This window comes from Trachinotus anak, unplaced genomic scaffold (assembly GCF_046630095.1).
Source record: "Trachinotus anak isolate AG129_WGS33_773 ecotype Australia unplaced genomic scaffold, CSIRO_AGI_Tana_v1 ptg000023l, whole genome shotgun sequence".
Taxonomy (NCBI): domain Eukaryota; kingdom Metazoa; phylum Chordata; class Actinopteri; order Carangiformes; family Carangidae; genus Trachinotus; species Trachinotus anak.
In genome coordinates, this window is record NW_027273874.1 from 5441324 (window position 1) to 5461409 (window position 20086).

At 40.4% G+C, this 20086-nt stretch overlaps 1 protein-coding gene and 1 long non-coding RNA gene across 3 annotated transcripts; one reads left to right on the forward strand and one right to left on the reverse strand.

The window, feature by feature from the left end:
* Nucleotides 1-56: 56 nt before the first annotated feature.
* On the forward strand, nt 57-3637 carry LOC139606657 (uncharacterized). Its single transcript, XR_011684665.1, has 3 exons — nt 57-191; nt 2927-2952; nt 3127-3637. It is a non-coding gene; the product is annotated as an uncharacterized lncRNA (long non-coding RNA).
* A 751-nt stretch (nt 3638-4388) lies between these two features.
* On the reverse strand, nt 4389-18655 carry khnyn (KH and NYN domain containing). Of its 2 annotated transcripts, none has more exons than XM_071458914.1 (9): nt 17652-18655; nt 15523-15802; nt 13994-14128; nt 10930-12752; nt 9703-9833; nt 8839-8935; nt 7812-7919; nt 6334-6435; nt 4389-6089 (listed from the first exon to the last, which is right to left on the reverse strand). In XM_071458914.1, the coding sequence occupies exons 2-9, from the start codon at nt 15763-15765 to the stop codon at nt 5699-5701; spliced, it is 3030 nt and encodes a 1009-aa protein (XP_071315015.1). In that variant the 5' UTR covers nt 15766-15802; nt 17652-18655; the 3' UTR covers nt 4389-5698. The 2 variants fall into 2 exon arrangements, with proteins under 2 accessions (XP_071315015.1, XP_071315016.1); XM_071458915.1 differs by having other exon boundaries at nt 6346-6435; nt 17652-18597.
* Nucleotides 18656-20086: the final 1431 nt, after the last annotated feature.

Here is a 20086-nt window from a genome sequence, read left to right on the forward strand (position 1 = left end):
TGAGCGCGGGGGCGAGCAGGCGGGGGCGAGCAGGCGGGGACGAGCGCTCAGGTTCGGCTGTGCAAACAGGAGGAGGTAAACAGAGAGGCTGAGAGATGGAGAGGAGGGACCACGGATGGGTTAGGAGATAATGGGCCCCTGGGCAAAGGCAAGCTGACCCCCCCCCCCCCATCCACAACAGAATAAGACAGGTGAGTTAGTAATTTTTTCCCAAGAACATAATCGAAAGCTAATTGATGGATGAAAATGTAAATTAAATAATTAAATTTACTTTATTGTGCGGCCACAGTCACACATATATATACATGTATTTGACTGATTCATTGAACTGTTGTTATTTTTTTCATATCATGTCATATGTCCGCTATTTCAGGGAACTTCCTGTCAGAGCTTTTCATAATAAAAGCTAAAAGCTTGTTTGAACTATAAAATTGCAACAAAAAAAAAAACCCCGAACATTCCTGCGCTTTTATTTTGTAGACAAAATCGCTACAGAGGAAGTGATTCTGTGGGTAAATGTTTCTGTGACACTATTGTGACTGTCATTCACTCTCAACCTGGATGAAAGTAGAATGAGCATCTCAGGTGGGAGGAGAGTCTCTGTTTGGACAGCTCAATGTGAGACTGCCAGCTTGATATTGAAAGTTTAAAAAATAAATCTGATGTTATTGCTGCCAGTTGCCCGACCACTGCAGCAGGACCTCCACAGTGAGATGCAAAATGTAGTTTGTTGTCATTTTTGCTCCTCTTTGTGGTCGTTTTGCTTCTCTTTGTGATGGTTGCTGCAGTTTGTGGCGCTTGCTTATGAATTGTGTTAATATGGTTGGACTAAACTTTCATGTCTCAGTGTAGTGCGGGACACAGCATCACAAACAGCTTCCACACTGACAACTAGGTCGAATCAAACACATTCAACACAAACTGAGCATTAGGCTGTTGTATTAAATCGCCTCATAGTTTCAGTTGCATGAACTCAATACATTGGGAACTGCATAAGTCCATGCAAAAATAGTATTACATACAATTAATAATTTAGAAAGCAGTGATATAAAAAACATAGGTAATGAAATCAACAGCGTACTGGTAACAGTTAAAGTGAGACACGCTCACCTGCGTGTGTTTCAACATAAAAAGCAAACGCCCCACACGTCTTGCTTTATGACAAATTGAATTATAAGACTGCAGTTTGTTTTTATCATGTATAAATAGAAGACACCGTCTCTGTTTCTCTCTCCTCCCTGTGCACCTCTGTCTTATTTCTTTCTTTTTTTTCAAATCAAACAGCTTTATTGGTTTAGCAATATTTCCCTATATTGTAGAACAAGCAATTTTACAGCTTAAGCAAACACACACGGTCATACCGTAATGTGGATGGTGCAGCTGCAGTTTTTAGTTCCAGATGAAGGCCACCCACATGGTGTGGTGTCAAGAGCTCATATAAATTCACTTAAATTTCAAATATTGAACGATATTAAAGTTAAAATGAAGGAGTGTTTACACTCAGACTGCAGTGATTTGTCGGGTAAGCTCACTGTGCACTTGGACATGGGAAGAAACAAAATAAATTTCTCTCTTTTCTTGAATTTAATCATTTAAAGGTCACATTGTAGTTAAAGTCTTTCACGGCTTCTTGCTCAATTATGGTAAAATTTCGAAACACATAAAACTCGGAAAAGAGACATTTCTTTACAAAAGCTGATACTTAGAATAGAAGATTTTTACTGGTAATGCTTCTTTAGGGCCTACTCTTATTTTGAAGGCAGGACTTGTAGCCTATTCTTAGTGCGGCTCTGTATTCTGTACATGTTCACCATCTGACATGCTGCACGTTGGAGATCTGTCCCCATGACTGTGACTTTACTTTGAATTGTGAAATACATTTTGAATTTCATTAACGTGTCACTGTGGTGCGTGTGTCTAACACGGCAATAATGAAAGGTTTGCTTGCTCTCACTGGTTTACATCTATAAATACAACAGGACACAAAACAAAGGGAACAATCCGGATGTAACCCGGCAAACATCGGAAAGCCAACCAGTCAGAGAGAGAGCAAAATTTAAATGCAAAAGCAGGTTAAGAGGAAAGCACGCAACTAAACAAACCTGCCTTGTGCTTTCTCTTTCTCTTCATCTCTTTCCGTCTTTACATAAGTTAACTAGTAACCAAAGTAGTTATAAGGTGGTAGTAATGCCCAAAAACACCTTTAAACCACATTTCTGCAACCCTCACTCCGAACATTTATTCTCGGGAGGACATCAACAAAATATAAAACGAAAACACAATGATCTGAAGAAATTAAAATAGTAAGGTAAGCAACTTAGAGACAGTCAAAAACACTGACTTTGTAACATGCAAAGACAAATTAGCATCTAGTAGTTTCATGACAATAGAGAAAAAGATTTTATACATGCATATATGTATATCTTTATTGTAAGAAGCTAGCAAGCTCGACCTCAAGTAGTCAACGCATATAAATGAGTCACCTCTTCACTTATATCTGAAAGTGTTACCAAACGTAAGTACAACACTCACAGGCTAAATACATAAAACACAATGTCAACCAAAGTAATACTAGAAATACTGCGGGCACAGCCATAAACAGAGGATGATTTTCATGTATCTGTTGCCCGGTGCATGCTGGGAGACTTTCCACTGTCTCCACCCTTCTGTGTCGCTACAACATTTTTAAATTTATAATTTTCTAAACCATTTGGACCTATTTACATCCTCCAGAGCAGCGATTTGGGGCAAATACATACAAGATTAGGGTCATTTGTGCCTTATAAATAAGAACCCAGTAAAATCTATTCCCTGTCTTATGATATTTACTTTTTCCTCTTGGGTTTGCGCTCACTGTTATGTGCCTGTACTTCTCCATCATTGCATAATATTAAAATGTGTTAAACTAATTTTTTCCAATATGCAGGCCTGCAGCTACCACCCACTGCTGAGGTGAGTCAGATGCCATTAGACGTGCTGAATATTATATACACTGCATTTATTTTCTTTCATACACCTGAGTGAAAAAAATCTGTCCCGCTCAGGATGTTCCCAAAATAGATGTACTGTCTATTGTCGCTATTGTTCATAACTCACCTAACCGGTTTAATATGCTTCTATTCTCAGAAAGAGGCTACTTAATCCACCTCTGTGAAGTCCAGAAAAGCGACGAGTCATCCTGTAGTGATCTTCATCCTTTCTGCTGTAAACGCCAGTGTATTTTGTGCATTCATATGTGTGTGTGTGTGTGTGTGTGTGTGTGTCTACAGGAGAAACAGGACATTTTGCAGATGAGTGCATTTCCTACAGTTCTGGGCTGAATAATGACATAAGGTTTAAATGCTGTTGTGGTTTTGCTCATCAACATGGATTCAGGTCAGGTCACTCTGCTCTCAAACGTCTCTCTGAAAAGCTCACCTGTTCACGAGAGGACATATTATTCACTGTTAAAACATTTGCATTTGCTATGGTAATTTCTGTATGTGTAAAGGGACAAAACATCAATAAACTTTTACCACTTCTGCCTTAAAGAAACAATCTTTGTTTTCATGCGGAGTTTTCATTTGAATACAAGTCTTCTATCGATTTTTTCTTTATTTCAAAACATGTAACACAGAAAACCAAGTGTTAAAGAAGGAAATTATATTTGTAAAATATGTTATTAATTGCATTGCTTTACTTAAATCCTATTGACTGGAGTTCAAGGCTTCACTCTCTTGTCGCACTTCCAGATAAACATTGGTAAAGTGCAGCCTCTGGTGGAAATAATAGTGAACTGCCTGCTTATACATCACACGTGGGAAGTAAGATGTGACTGGCGAGTAGAGATTTATATTGTGAATAAACAGCTTGAAATAGTACATATGACAGTCTATATTTACAGTAACTCTACTGTCAATATATTTGCCATATAAAAGGCTGTTTTTTGCATTGCAGTTGCTGGAACCTGTGCCTGAATCTATATTTACTATTTGTATTTATATAGATTCTATTTATATTTATATATACTCATTTTGTTCTGATTTAAGTTCTAAAACCCTGATCACCTTGTGCCCCAACCAGAGTCCAATATCTGAACATTTCAAACTGATTTCTAGTCGTTTCTAGTTGTGCTTCACAACGAAATAAAGTCTTTAAATTGAAATATTTATAATATGAAACATAGACATAACTTTTTAACCCAATTTAACCCAGTTTCAACCTCAGTGTCTTACTATCCCCTAAAACTATAAATAGTAAAATAGTATACTACACTTTTTCAGTCAGTCAGACTCCGTCAGCTCTTACGACAGATGTAGGTTTAGTCTCTTCCTAGTTTAAGATTATTTTAAGCTGCTGATTCTGGGAGAAAAAACTGAAGTACCAGAGAAACACCTTCAAACCCAACATCAAGACCCAACATCAACACAGATTTTATTTTTTACTCCTTTCAATCAAGACATACTCATAATACAGTTTCATAATCTGATTTATGAAACAATAACCATCAGAATTTACCATCAAGATCTTAAAAATGTACAAATATAAACAATACCAACAATTTTTCTATTTCACAATTGGTAAAATATGTTAAAAATTGCATTTGATGGGCTGAATTGAAGATCTGAATGAAAATTTCAGTAGCCTTCATTTGCTAACACCTGCTGGTTTGGTCTCCCCTCATTAAGTTCAGATTCCTCATCTCGACACACTCTGGTTAAAATAAGTTAAATATATAAACTTGAGAGTAAAATATTTTAAGGACCGGTTTGGTGTTTTTCTTATACACACAATTGTCCACACCTACACAACACCGGGGCACCACTCACACCGGATGGTCTGCAAAGAGTTTCTTTTTTTTAACCCAACTGGTGGCTATAAAATCTGAGGTCCATTGCTCTTGTTCTAAAAATAACACAGTTTCTCAACTCGAGTTTCTCCAAAGTTGACAAACAATACACACAGTGCTGGATCTAACAAAAGTAAAACACAAAAGAGAACAACACAACCAACGCTTATCCGCTTGCACGCTGCTTTTCCAAGAGGTGTGTGGTCACCTGATGAGGACCGGCGACCTCACATCATTAAAACACCCCTGAGGAAAACGGCTGGCATCATTACGCATCTGTTGCGCTTTTCAGAAGACTTAAATAAGACTTAAGAGTCTGCTAGTGGCTTTGTGAGGCTGTATCTGAGCTAAATGCTAACATCAGTATGCATCAGTAGCATGTTGGTGTTTAGCAGGTACAATGTTTACTGTGTCCATGTGTTCGTTTAGCGTGTTAGCATGCTAACACACTAAAGACAAAGTAGCCAACAAGCGATGCTCATGGGAATGTTATTAGTTTTGCAGGTATTTGGTTGAAACTTAAGCACTGTTGTTTTAGATAGGAAAGACAAAAGTGGCCAAGCAGGGGCTGGTACTAACAAACCTAGTCTGTCTCTAACAACAAGTAAGCAGGATTTACATACTGTTTCATGTTTGGTATCTGGGCTCTTGCTATAGGGAATACATGAGACAAAGAACCTATATTCAAACACAGGACATTATAGGTAAATTATATTTGTTGGACTGTCAACAGAAAATTCAACCACTCATCTTATAATTTGTTATTTTTGTAAAATCCTTGCAGTGATTAGCCCGTATGATTTGCTGTAGTAAATTCAGCTTAAGAAAAGTCTGCATTAACCCAGAGAAAACACAAAAACGAAAAGATTTCTAGTCCTTCTGCTGCTCCAAGATCAGATCAGACAGCATGTTGATGTCCGTCACTGTTGCGTGGCACTGCAGCACCAGCGTCACCATGTTGTCCTGTCCTGGGAAAACCTGACAGAGCTGCTCTCTTAGGCGGGCCGTTTCCTCTGGATTCCTCTCAGCCCTGAACACTTGTCCAGGACCTGCAGCTCCTTGCTGCCTGTGCTGGTGTCCCACATCCCATCCCTTCCCATGACCTCTCCCTTTCCCCCGGCCCCCTCTGCCCGCTTGATCCGGACCACCACCCAGTGTTCGGTCGCGGAAGTTCAGCACCTCCGTTTGGGAACGTGGAGGTTTGGAGGAAGGGAAATTCGTGGCTACACCAGCATAAGAGTGGTTTCCTGGGTCAGGAGTCCTGAGAGGAAACAAAGGGCATTCAGCGTTATACAGATTTTTCTTATGAAAGCATAAACATCACATAAAAGGTATCCTCATCACCAAAATCTATTCTTTTTAACCCTCTGAAATTGTTTGCAGACAAGGTAGTTAACAGCGGCAAATGCACGGGGGGAGAAAACCTTTTTTGAATGAGGTTAAAATATGCAAATACACATGTATTATTAGCACAAATGGAAGAGAATTATGTATGTGTGTAATACCTATGCTCTGACCGTAGAAAGTTATCCAGGTGAGGTCCTCCTCTCCCGAGAGGGTCGTCCGGCACCATGAAGTGATCTCCAACAAATGTGTACTGAAGGAGTCTGGGGATGCAACATGACAGCACTGTTATTAGTGGAGGACCCTTTAAACAGCTTTCATACAAGAGGTTAAAACTTCAGCTCTCTGCTCTGCATTTTTGGCATCTCTAATAATAACTTTTAGTGTTGATTAATCTGTTGATTATACTTTCAATTACTCAATCAGTCAGTCAATAGAAAGTTGTGAAAAACATCCATCCAGGTTTCAAAAATCCCAAGGTAATGTCTACAAATGCTGGAAGTCTCTGAGCAGAACACAAGACAAACACATGTGAGGTGTGAAGGATTTCAGACAGCCCCCAATTATTCACTCAGCTTCAGGACTCACAGCTGTAAATTAGTTTCACAGACATTTTCTGCTCTGACCAGAACATCAAACCTGGACCAGTGTTTACATCTAAAGACAGATCAAAGCTTCCTGAAGAGGGCAGAAGATAAGGCTAATGGCTCTGGAGGGCCCCATTAGAGATTCCACAGGTCTCTCTGGGAGCAGGCGGGTTGCTGCCATGCCACAACTGTTTAACCTTTAGGACTACATAGAGAAGATAGGACTAAATCAGCAGACCAGTCCCATATCTCTGTTTGATAGACACAATCAGGAAAGGAACTGTCACATGTCCACTCACAGCAACCATAAGACACTTTCCTCCAGACATCCTGAGTTCGGTATTTTGGAATTTGGTCTCCTTAAAATCAGGATGCCAATTCAGACATAACACGTGGCCTCTTCATCCAAATGTGATTCTAAATTTTACCACTACTTTTACCAGGTGATTTCCAGTAGTTGCCTCCGCTATTACAGCCATCTACTTTTTCACTGTAGCGTCATTTTATGTGTAATTTGTAAGTAGTTAGTAGAAACAGAGTTCACGTATCTGATCTTGGTTGTTTGCTCCTAACCTGAACCCTACTTCAGTCTTAAAGGAGCTATTTGTAAGTTTTCTCTGCAGCCAAACGTGGTTTCTTGCCGGGAGACAGTGGTGGTGATTGTTGCTTGACAACAGCTTTGGCCGTTGTTGCCTTTACAAGACAAGAGGTTACAATACGCCCTCTGAGCAGCGTTACGTCTTAACGCAGATTGGAGGTTGCAGTGAGTCACTATCTGAAAGTGACGAGACGGGCCGGGGCTAGCTGGTTAGCGTGCTAACTTCAGCAGAAGCAAAGTCATGAGAGAGTCAAGAGTTAACATTGGCGTTGCTTCCCACCACTGGAGACAGCTGTTGGTGAGAGAGGGAATGACGTTTGATACTAAACTCGCAACATTTCTTCTAGACTGGAAAGTAAACAGCTGTTAATGCTAATAAACGCCTTATTTTCTAATTTCTAATTTCTAATCCTGATTGTATGTCACATTTGAATGATGTGCAGTCTTTTTCTACCTCTTTTTGATGATGTCCCTCCACACAGGGGACTCATCTGAGAGGTCCCTCAGGTTGTCGTTAGTTACGATCACTCCGTCTGTCTTTTGGGCGTGCTGCAGCATGAATCTGAGGAAACAAGGGAGAAGATGGAAGAGACATATAAAAACAAACTTGAGAAGAAGCCAAAATCTTTTTAAGACTTTGGCGCCCCACAGTGGTAGTCCTAGGCATGAATGAATGGACCAAAAGCAACATAACTCTCCTTTCCCAAGACTAAACAACCTACTGACAGATGGTGTATTAAATACGACAGATTTTTGAGTGTGCTGTTGATGCATGCTATTTTCCCACAATGCAATGCACAGAGGAAATAATGTAGCTGTTCACAGTTGCAAAGAATAGAGTAATTTCTGGGTGGTGGTGCATCAGCTCCAGGAAATCTTGGAAAAATAATTTAAAAAAAATATTAAATGTTGTGAAGAACGCCTAAAATGGTATACTATGATAATTAGTATGTTGCACATACAGTACAGAATTGTATGCAGTATGGTTTTGGGGCACAGTATTATTGTATAGTAGAGGGTAGGTTTTTACAAACAAAAAACAAACAAAAAAAAAAAAGGTACCATAAGAATGATTTGAAATATGCTACTGTATCATCATTTAAAATTGTTAATAAACAATTAAATAATTGTTGTCTTTTTTTTTTTGTTGCTGAAGTTTTAACGTAACTCCGAAATGAGTTTCTTACCTCACCTGCATAAAAAGAAAAAGTGTTGTTCAACAACATCCTGTGTCACAATCATGACTACAGAGAGCTCCAGTTAAACATTAACACTCGACATTTTCACTGGAGCAGCACATCAACAGTAGCCACTGGTGGTGAGAGTGTTTCTCACTTTCACACAGATTTTACAAGACAGTGATCGAAACTAGTGACTTTCTGTTTATTCACTTTCTTCTCTAACCTCTGCCACCTGCTATTATAACACAGACAAAACATACTGGCTATTACACCTCTTTTTTTAGGTGGGTGTCCAGCTACCTGTCATCGTATGAGCTGATCCTCTTGCCCTGGACCTCTCTGGAGGGGGTGTAGGAGAGCAGGCCCAGCGTCTGCAGCTCAGTCAGATAGTGCTGCTCTGAGAGGCAGAACAAACACTGTGTTAAATCTGCACTAAAGGGAAAACACACACCCACACACTCACATGTTTGCCCGCCTCTGATTTCGTTTTTCCCATTCATGTGAATCAGAATCAAATATAAGCATAAATTTTAAAACCACCAACATGCACTCCACAGAGGATATGACAGGTTGCTATGGCACCCAGACCTATACTGGAAACTGTTTTTCATAGCATTCACAATGTTTAACAAAAAGCTGGAGGAGATAGTTCATCAGCTGAAAGATGAAGTTGGAGATGCATCCAATCGCTACATGCTAATGTTTTTGCGTGTTTCTGTAAATCTCATATCCTTTACATTATATGCATATATTACAGTATTTAAATATACATCAGGGTATGTTCTGGAAAAGGGCTAATGTGAATGCAACATTTTATTGTAGTAAATGAGGCACAACAAGTGCACACACAAAATTAGCTATAAGAAGCTATAAGCAATTTTGATAATTGATTAATTGTTGAAGCAGTTTTCTTGCCAATGACTCATTTGTTCCAGCTTCTCAAACATGAGAATTTGCTGTTTTCTTTGTCTTAATGTGATTGTAAATTGATTTTGGGTTTTTAAAACCAATTTCTGACTATTTGGTGACTAAACTACCTCTTTAATTTAAAATAAATCACAAAATTGATTAATGTTTGCAGCTTTGAAGTGTATACACCATGGAAATTATTAAAACTATACTTTTAGTTTCTATAATGGAAATATTAAGCTTAAAATGTGTTACCTTTGATCTTGGGGTCACTCTTCTGTCTCCACTGTGGCAGGAAGGTGATGATGCGACGATGGCCTCTGTCCCAGAAATGCTGGACGGCAAGGGCGATTCCGCGACAGGAGAAGAAGTGACCCAACCCGTGACTGTGGAAAACAATGAGTTTTATAATAAAACCTTACATCTACGAATGTGGAACACAAATCCTGTTGAAAAAATATCCTATTGTGAACCTAATCTTCTATGATCACAGTTGCAGATTGCATCTTCAAAACTGAACAGATGTCATATTTTTAATATCTGCAGTTGCTACTTTGTCCCTGACAGATATTTACTGATACAACTGATACTTTTTAGAGCTTGTACATATGCTGTTCTACACAGCATCAGTGAGACAAACTCCCCTGCCATTAATAAAGTGATGCCTTTTATCGATCAAGCAGCAGCAAAGGGTCTTTAACCAACAACCAGAGACCAGCACTACAGGCTGCACTGCCCACACTGTGGGGTTGTATCGTGATGATTATGAGGTTTAATGGCATTTTATTGAATCTGAAGTCAGTATCAAATCCACTCAAACCTGAATCCTTTTGAATTCCTATCTACCTAATCATATCTATTCAATTCAGCTTTTTTACAAGTCACTTAAGTTATAATTAAGTACAACTCAAAGATTCAGTTAAAATCTGAGCTCACATGTTGTGGGGCAAGACCCCAGAAAAACTACAGTTTTTAGTGGTAGCCTCTAAATTAGTCAACATTGATATTGATTAAGTGAGCCCAATCCATAGACAACAGCCGTAACACACTGACTTTTACATCGGATTTTTCCCAAACTGCTTGATACAAATACTGGAGGTCCTGATTTAAAACTATGAGGTTAATGGGTTCAAACTATTGATTTGATCGACATGAAAAGCTGCGAAGAATCTCCACTCTGCTGAACTATAAAAACAAGGTTAATTCCTGGTCATAGAGTCGTGTTACAGATTGATGTGTCGATCTTTGGCAGAGAAAATTAGTGGACAGATTATGAGAAAATAGACCCATGGACAAAGAAAGGTAGTGGGCCCCCCACCCATCCTGGATTAAATATCTCTTCAAATGTCAGAACAATCCTGTACTTTCCTCAAAGAGAAAATGGGAAACACAACCTAAATGTCTGTCCTATATTAACCTCATTTAAAATAAACCTAATAAAATGTACAACACAACTTTGCCACTTTTTGTTGTCATTCCCACCTCATGGCCACGTTGCTGCCGTCGATGATGATCGTCCTTAGTGTCGGGTCTCCTGGCTTGTCTGTTAGCTTTAGTTGAAATGGCGTCTGCAGCCCCTCCAGGAAACGCTGCTCGCCTGTCACCACCACTGAAGAAGAAGGCACGAAACCCCGTCTTTCCCTCCCTCTGGTGGGAGACGAGTCGTTCCTGTGGAAGATGGGGGGTTGAGAGGCTTGAAGTGCCTGTTTTACAGAGCTGGAGGACGGGGGCTTTGGATTTAAAACGTTGACGTAAGTTGAATGACTTTGTTTTGAGGTGGATGGATTGGGCCAGTAGATTTGGTCATGATGTTTGTCAGTTTGGAAATTGGTGAGTGGAGGATCTAGGGAGGTGGAATAAGTAGGCATGGGTGGTCCTTTGACTTCAGGAAGGATCTGGTGTGGCGTTTGTGACTTTGAAGGCCTGTGTCGCTTTGGCTGCGAGGTGTATTTACTCATAGGGGGCTGCTGGGGTTTATCAATCCAAGAAGACAAATTTGGTTCTGCAACAGGTACAGTTAGATCTGGCACTTTTACCCATCCTTCATCATCAGACTCTCTCTTTTCTTTTTCCTCTGGTGGTCCGTCTTTTGGTCCGTCTCTCTCCAGCACCACATCATCCATCTCTCTCGGACCCTCCCTGAAATCTGTCTCTTTGCTTCCCTCTCTCTGCAGCTCCAGGAGCAGCTGGTGGGTGGATCGATCGGGCAACATGTTGTAGACTTTGGCTACTTTGTGTTCGGTGTACCCACAGCTGGCTGCAGCTTTCTTCAACACTCCCAGGACAAAGTCTTCCTCGTGTCCTTCCTCCTTTTCCTCTACACTACCTCCCTCAAAGTGTCTCGTGCATCCTGCAGCTCCATGCCCCTCTCCCTCACGAACTTCTCCCACCTCTCCATTACTACTTATCGCCTTATCTCCTCCTGCTGGTGTTTCTTCGTCCTCCCTGTGCTCTGTCTCACAGGGTCGGTTCCCCTCGCTCTTATTCAGGGTAACACCATCTTTGTGTTTTGCGTCTGGGCCACCATGAAGCATCTGCTCCCGGTCACTGCGGTCCTGCTCCTGTTGGACTAAGTCCAAAATCTGTGAGGCCTCTTTAGGTCCCGTTCGGGCAAGTACTCGTTTTACGACATCCTCTGTGTACCCCATGGCTGTGAAGAACTTCAAAAGAAGCAAGAACTCCTTGTTTCCCATTGATAGTTGCTGCTCCTGTTCTTCCTCCCCCTCAAGCCTGTCTTTATCTTTGATACCTAATGTTACCCTCTGCTCTGGCTGTCCCTCTTCTCCTACCTCCTGTGGAGAATGCATAAGTCTTTCCTCAGCACCCTCTGCCCTTCCCCGGGCACCTGCAGATGCAGAGAAAGACTGGAAGGAGCCCTTGGCTGCTGTGTCTTTCCCTGAACCTGCGGTCATCCCTTCAACCCACCGATCAGTAGTGTTGGAAGGTTCAGGGGGTGTGTACGTAATGGCAGAGGGTTGGTCCCATCTGTCCTCTGATTCGCTTCTGTCTGTCACTGCCAGCTCTGGGCTTGATCCAAGTCCCGATTCTCTCACCAAATCCAGCAAGATTTCCTTCACTGCCCCCGGGAGCACCAGAAGATCCAGGGTGTGCCTGTCCTCCCATTTCTCAACCAGAATTTTGAAGGCCCGCCGTGAATCCAGAGACTCACCTGAGCCTCTGTCCCCATTCTCAGGGCGTCTGGATTGTGTGCCCTCATATCTATCCACCAGGTCTGTAATAAGGGAGTAGGCTCGCACCACCGGCTCCGCTAGACCTGATATAAGCAGGAATCCTTGAGAGCCAACCTGGTTTTGGTGAGAGGAAAGCAGACGGACATTTCTTTTAGTCGTCTTAATGTCAGCAAAATAGTATTGAGTATCAGAGTCACGGGTTTGAGAAAACATTGTCATAATGATCGTGAAAAAAGCATGACGTTCATGTTAGAAAGTAATAGCAAGACTTTTGCTTCTTTGTATTTGACTGGCCAATGCAGCACCTTGCTGAATGACTTTGCGTTGATGCCTGGCAAAAACCTGAGCTAACTTTTTCACTGCACATTTTTTTGTGCTTTAGCCCTACTGGGTTGAGGCCAGTCTTTTGATTACCTTATTACATATCAATATTGGTGCTTTGGAATAATTACAGATGAAGGTCAACATTGACCTCCATTGTTTGAGGAACATCTGTTTTTTAGATAAGCTGATCAGGTACATCAACTTTGAAGAAACCCTTTGGTAACTACACCCGTTTTGGTGTCAAATGGGTAAAGACACATGGATAAGGAACTTCCAAGGAATTTGTAATAATATATAATAACTAATTGTGAAAAGGGAAGTTGTAAAAAGATAATAAAATTTCCATGAGTTCTATATTTGTATTATAAGAAAACTGTTCATAAAAAACTAAAAATTCCCAGTGGCAACATCACAGTGTTACATTATGAGGCAGCTGTTACTTCATAAGGGGTGTAGCTGATGACATAATAATGATGTTGACTAATAATGTAATTTTTTTGCAGGAATAACAAGAATGTAGTCCCAACATATCACATTATTAGTCAATATCATTATTGCGTTACTCATAGATGGCACATTATGAATGAAGTACCCAGTGGTTTGTGCGGATGTGGGATTTGGATGAAGAAGTAGGTGAGTAATAATTCATCAGAGTACTCTATATATATTGAATAGAAAATAATGCAAGAGTAGACGTAATAGGGAGGATGTGAGGAGTCAAATGTTTTAATCAATTAGTTACTGTTTTAATTTTATTATATGGCCGCGTTAATACTTATCACATGGGTTTTTTTAACTTGCTCAACCCATTCAAAGCAATGCAATTCCACATTTTTACATTCACATTTTAAATTGCCAAATAAAGCAACTATTATGTGGCCACTTAATGAAGATCAGTATCAGCATTAACTGGCTCCCCTCCTTATTCCTGGCTAAGAAAAAAATATCTGACTTTTTGGTTTCCATCCTAATTTCTGCTTTGTGAACCTCCTCTTTTCTTGTAAAACAAAGACCCTGAATCCACCACTTACCACTATGTGAGCTGAGGTGCTTTTCATCAGGCAGTCCATGAACAGCCCTCTGGCTCCACAGAAGACACAGTGAAGGAACATTGGGTAGGAAACCTCCTGCTGCTCCTCCTGGTTCACAACCCCTTTCACAAATAACTAAAAGAAAGAAATATTCAATATCATTATTGTGTTGTTAAACTATTACTGTAGTGGAGGTGAAAATACTGTAGTAGTGGACAAAATCTAAATATTATGTCTATTTTAAGAAAGAAAAACAGTTTATTATCATCATTATATAATATCAGCTCACATATTCCAACTCTCTGTAATTCTATATTTTGATTAATATTATTATAACCTACTGTATAATGACATAAAGTGAGTAAGTGGTCCTTGAGTTGTGATTTTGTGAGGTGGAGGATTGAGTTTGTAGAAGCTTAAATGAAGAAGGCCAAACAGCTGATGTGTGAAATGTCAGGGGTCAGAGAAAAAGACAGAGAGAAAGGGGGCCCCTGAGCCAGAGCCTCTGTTGGAATTGACTCTTAACATTTCTTGGTACAAGTCAATCAAACAATTACAGAGAGACACAAAACAAGCACAAGGAATCACAGAGGGACCACTAAGAGAAGATGCAACGCAATCACAAAAAAAGAACAAAGCAACTACACAGAGACACGAACGACCACCAGCAGTTGCAAGAAGACTCCAAAAGAAGCACAAAATAACTACAAAAAATAATAATAAGAGACAAGATGAGACCAAAAAATGCAAAGTGACAACCAAAAAAAAAAAAAAAAACCACAAAAAGACACAAAGAACAACAACAAACAAAGACACACAGTAATTGTTTCCTGTCTCTCTTTACATATCTGTGCCAAGGGGCCCATTGTCTCATAACCTGTCCATGGGTCTAAGCAAAGAGGAAATACACCTGTGTATGGTTTGCATATGCACACACTCATAGTCTATATGTGCTTGACAATCATGTGACAACTGGTTTTATTGTTTTGTTATTGCATGAGGACTGATGTTACTCAGCAGAGATACTGCATGAGCGTTGTGACCAAAAATAAAACTTTGCAGTTTGGTTTGAAGTCATCTACTTTCATTTATGAGTTACCAGAACTAATTTTCATCTTTTGTTGTCAATCATTCTGACGCATGTGTCAGCAGTCTCACCGCACTGCACTGAAACTCAACAGAGATCAACATTTAAAAACCCTGGATGAGTCATTTCACAGGAACGGTGCCTTTTCTCTAAGTGAACTGTAGAGTTGACGCTAATGGCAACAACAATATGACTTTACTGATGCAGCAAATTTTACAAGACAAGGTTTACAAACTGGCCTGAAATCAGGAGTAGAGTAAAACAAACTTCAAATAAATGCAGTAACAAAGGACAAGGAAAAACATGTGGGATAGAGCAGGTTAGGATAAGTCATTTTAAAAGGTTCTACTGATGTGGGGACAACTTCTTAGGTTACACAATCCAAAGAAATGACTCATCTCTAGACTTATAGTTCACTATAAAACGAGGAAATGCGTCTTACTTTGGCAGCTTTCACATTATTGCTGTGCCCGCGTAGTTTCAGCCAAATCTGCCCGTTGTTGCCGTGCGGCAAATCATCTGACCCGATCCCAAACGTCACCCTGAATATCCGCTCCACGGTGCCGTGCAGGGAGGCCAGAGATCCCCGCAGCACCCCAGCACACGCGAACTCATCCTCCACCTCAGGTTCTCCTCCACCACCACCGCCTCCTCCTCCTCCTCCATCACTTCTCTCACTGTCCATCCCTTGTTCTTACACCAGTGGCAGAGAGTCGAACATACTGCGAAAAACACATTTTATGTATCTGTTAGAATAAATTTAGACTTTTGTGGCAAAAATACAAACTGTGTGACTGCTACCATTTTAATCAACATTGTACTCTCAAGTTCACTTAGATCCACTGATGTTTTGGAACATTATTATTACCATTATTTTCTTAAAATGGGTAAAATAATGTACATACAAATGTCAAGACTAAGTTGTTGACTTTAAAAAGCTATAAAATGTTTTCTTTTTCCGTACAGCTTCAAAAATTATCAAGAAAGGATAAGATTAAGTTCATAACAAGATTTTCATTATCATTTTATCTGCCATTCTGTCTATAAAATGCCAAAAAATAGTAAAAAAATAACCACTATAACTCCCTAAACACAAAGGTGACACTTTCAAATGTCTTCTTTTGTCTGACCAACATCCAAAATCCACAGATATTCAGTTTACTATAATTTAAGACAAACTTTGAGAGGCTACAAACAACAAATGTTTATTGTTTTGCTTAAAAAAGGACAAACTATTATTTGGTTGTCAAAATAGCTCTAAATTAATTTTCTGTCAATCAATCACTAATCAATTAATCAAATTACTGTCGTAACCCCACAATTAACCACGGGTCCTAAGGAGCACTGGCACAAGAAACACCCCCGAAACCAAGCTTAAGTTTTTGTTGAATTTGAATGGTGAATTTCTTCAAAATAAATGTTGCAGTTTGAGCTGAAAGAGTTCGGGGTGTCGGATGAAATCTGCATCAGATCTTCATCCACATCTTCTTCCCCGCTGTTATAACAAAGCACAGACTGTATAACGCACAAAAACACCTTTTGATATTTACGGCTTGTTTTCTTTTGCGTGTGTGTATGTGATGTTTTTCTTTTTGTTTCAAAGTTCATTGTGAAGTGTTGCTTACAGTGTGATTGTGTGGTGCTCATTTACAGTATGGGTGGGCGGTTTGGTAGCGGTCATGTCCTAATTCTCACCAGCGTTGCAGTGTGCAGCGCTGTGCAGGAGTTTCAGGCACTTTAGATGTTTAGACTCTTATCCAGCAGGTGTCTAATCGGTCCCTCATTGATTCTGCAGCAGGACAGCGACTCCAGACACACAGCCAGAATCATAAAGAATGATCTGCAGGGATAAGAAGAACCAGGAGTCCTGCAGCAGATGGTTGGACCCCCACAGAGCCCTGGGCCCTGTTCAGGCCTGGTGTTAACATGCTTCTTCAGTGATACGGTTTACTGCACTTTCTATGAAAATAACTGATAAATAAAAACTATTCACTACTTAATTAAAGATTCAGCATTGTACTTTCAGTGCCTGGAACTTCTGCACAGCATTGCACAGCATTTGAATATGGAGCACAGGAAGAGCATTTGTCACCTTGGCTCCTCATAAACAATGAACCAGTGGTTTAAACTCTAACAGTGGCTTTTATTTTGGAGAGTGAGCATACTTTTGCAAACTCCAACACGCAAACAGGGCGGCAGTGTGTCTCTCTGCTTGCAGCCTATTGTTAATACACTGACATATTATTTCCAACTTGCTTGACTGGGACGTGCAGTCACAACAACGCCTACTTTAGCAGATTCATATCACACTTCTTCACTGCTTCTGCAACTCCTCCCCAAAAATAAATCACTTTAATCTCAAACAAGACGATCTAAAAATATATTACACGCGTCCAAACATGGCCTGTGGAGTTTTATTTGGCGATATTCTCAGTATTGTGAAACGCTTATCAGTGTAAATACACACACAGCTGAATGTGCTTTTAGCAGGAGCACAGCAGGAAATAAAGATACTCAAAAAAACAACAACTTTAAATCATAAAATATCATCTTTCTGTGTCGTCTTCTTACGTGAGGTCGACTTGAAAGTTTCGTTTCCAGTGGCAGCAGTCGGCTACGGGGAGGCAGCGCAGCTCGCTTCGGTCTTCCGCAATCCGAAGAAGAACAACAACATGTAGCCTTCCCCGTATCAAAGTTCACCGTTCCCCGCGGCGCAGCGTTACAAAGTAGCCTTATCGCTCCGCGGGGGGAGCGCGGCCGAAAGTGACCGAACGACGCTGCTGCTGCTGCGGCGGCGGCGGCGCCCAGGCCGACGAGGAAGGAAGCCCGGTGCTGCTGCTGCTGCTGCCGCGGCGGCGGACCTGGACATCTTTGCACCGGTGGAAACCCCGAAGACAAAACCGAAACTAAACGAAAACACACACACACACACACACACACACACACGCACACACAGCTTATCTCAAAGGCAGGGCGGGTCCTTGCAGCTGGGTGCGGAGTTCATGGTGTTTTTGTAATGCGCTCTTAGTCATCTTATAAACTCCAAGTGCGTCTGTGGACTCTTACACCATGTACAAATATATTTTTTCATGAATCAAAATCTCACATAATGAGTGTTTTTTTTTTTGTTTTTCAGTGTTACTGTGCTTTTTTTTTTTTTAAACATAGATTATAGCGAGAATTCAAATTTATAAAGGCGTACATTTAAATATTTTACAGCCTGTAGATTTTAAAATATATTTTAACACACGTTTTATTGACTTTTTTCTCAGTCCAACGGGAGATAAAGGGGATTTCCACTGACGTCAGAAGCGGGGTTTTTCTGTCTTTTTTTAAAACTGCTGGTTGACTCAAGGACACACGGCCTCACACAGGATCCTGTCTGTAACCCTCCACAGTCCTCCCTCACTGACTCCAGGCCCAGCGGAGACGGATTTATTCAAAGATGCTGTTTGCTTTCCATTTACAGGACGGTTTCAGTATCCGTCTGATCCCCCGGTGAAGAGATGGAGTTAGTCTAAAACAGGAAGAGAAACGTCACCTCCCACGCCACATCCTGTCTGTGCTACTTTGTAGGGGTTAAACTAGATTCAGAGCTTGTCATTTAAAGGATAAATCCTCTTTTTTTTTTGTCAGCAAATCCAACCAAATCCGACAATGAAATGGTTCTATACTAACTACAGTAGCCTATTGTCTTCTGTTGTTTGTGTTGCTCCTCCCTCTGTGTCATAGAGCTCCACTATTGTCCAAAACTATTAAAAACACCAAAATAAGCCACACCTTGTTCCTTCATTATAGTGAACATGAACACATTCACCAGGACTTATTAATCTGTGGCTAAAAATAGTCCCCAACAAATACTCCATGTATTTAATATTTACTAAAAGCCACACTGTGCAGCATTTTCAGGGAATTACTGAGTTTTTAAAAAGATTTTTTAAAAAGATTTTGTCTATAGGAACAAACAGGTTTGAGGCTGATGAGACGGACTAACACATCTTGGTTTGGTTGGCAGTAAAGAAATTAAAGGTAACACCAGCTACATCCTTAAGAGTAGTTTTTAAAATGTATTTAAGGTAAATAATTTCGTGTGTGTTTAAGAGAGACCTCCACTTGTTTAGCACTGAACTGCTATTAACATTGTCAGGACTCACAATAGACCTTTAAAGTAATAAAAGGCATCATAGTCAATGCAGCAGAGCGAGAGAAATTGATGTAACCTGGAGCCTCCGGCCTCAAGCAGCAAATGAGAAGTGGCCTACAGAGGCCAGGTGAACTCACCTGTTCCTAACTCCACACTCAGAGAGTTTTCTCATCTTCATCTTTTTAGTCAGCAGCCACCACCGACCCTCAGTTTCCAAGACAGCTATTTACAGATGCAGCGCCGCTCAGTCCCCGGGACCTGCAGGCAGAGTTTGATGTATAAAATAGTTGGAGTTCCCCTTTAACCTGAGTCTGAAGTTACAGTGGTGATGTAATGTCAGCAGGCACACACACACACACACACACACACTCTGAAACCTTATCATGTGACTCTAAATAAAAAAGAAACACTACACTCAGGGATCACATCACAGTGTATAATTACAACTATATAATGGAAATGTTAAAACTGATTCTGATTCTGATTCTGATTCTGATTCTGATGTTGGCTTGTAATAGTTCTCTGATTAAACAGAAAGATTTTAAAAGATATTAAAACTAGATTTTGACACATGACCTCAAGATAAGCTTAAAGGAGCCACCGCAGATTTCAAATATAGGCTAGTGTATGTTAGCTCAGTTTTTATTATGCTCTAACAGTCCTTATTACCCAACACATTTGCATTTAATCACAGTTTAACTGATACATAGTGCAGACAGGGCCTTCAAGGCTTTGCCTTGTTGGTGATTCAGCCTTGATATTTATCCATGGTTTTTGTAAACCTTCCATTTACTGTGAGCCATTTTGCAAACTCTGCCCTCTGCTGACAAAATATATATAATAGTCTTTACAGTCTGTTCAA

Bases quoted from the DNA above. Each gene is read 5' to 3' on its own strand.
- khnyn (XM_071458914.1), bottom strand. From the start codon at position 15,765: ATGGACAGTGAGAGAAGTGATGGAGGAGGAGGAGGAGGCGGTGGTGGT. The intron at 12,753-13,993 runs GTAAGTGGTGGA...CACCAAAACCAG, and splicing joins GCACCTCAGCTCACATAGTG to GTTGGCTCTCAAGGATTCCT. The intron at 9,834-10,929 runs GTGGGAATGACA...TGTTTTCCACAG, and splicing joins GGCAGCAACGTGGCCATGAG to TCACGGGTTGGGTCACTTCT.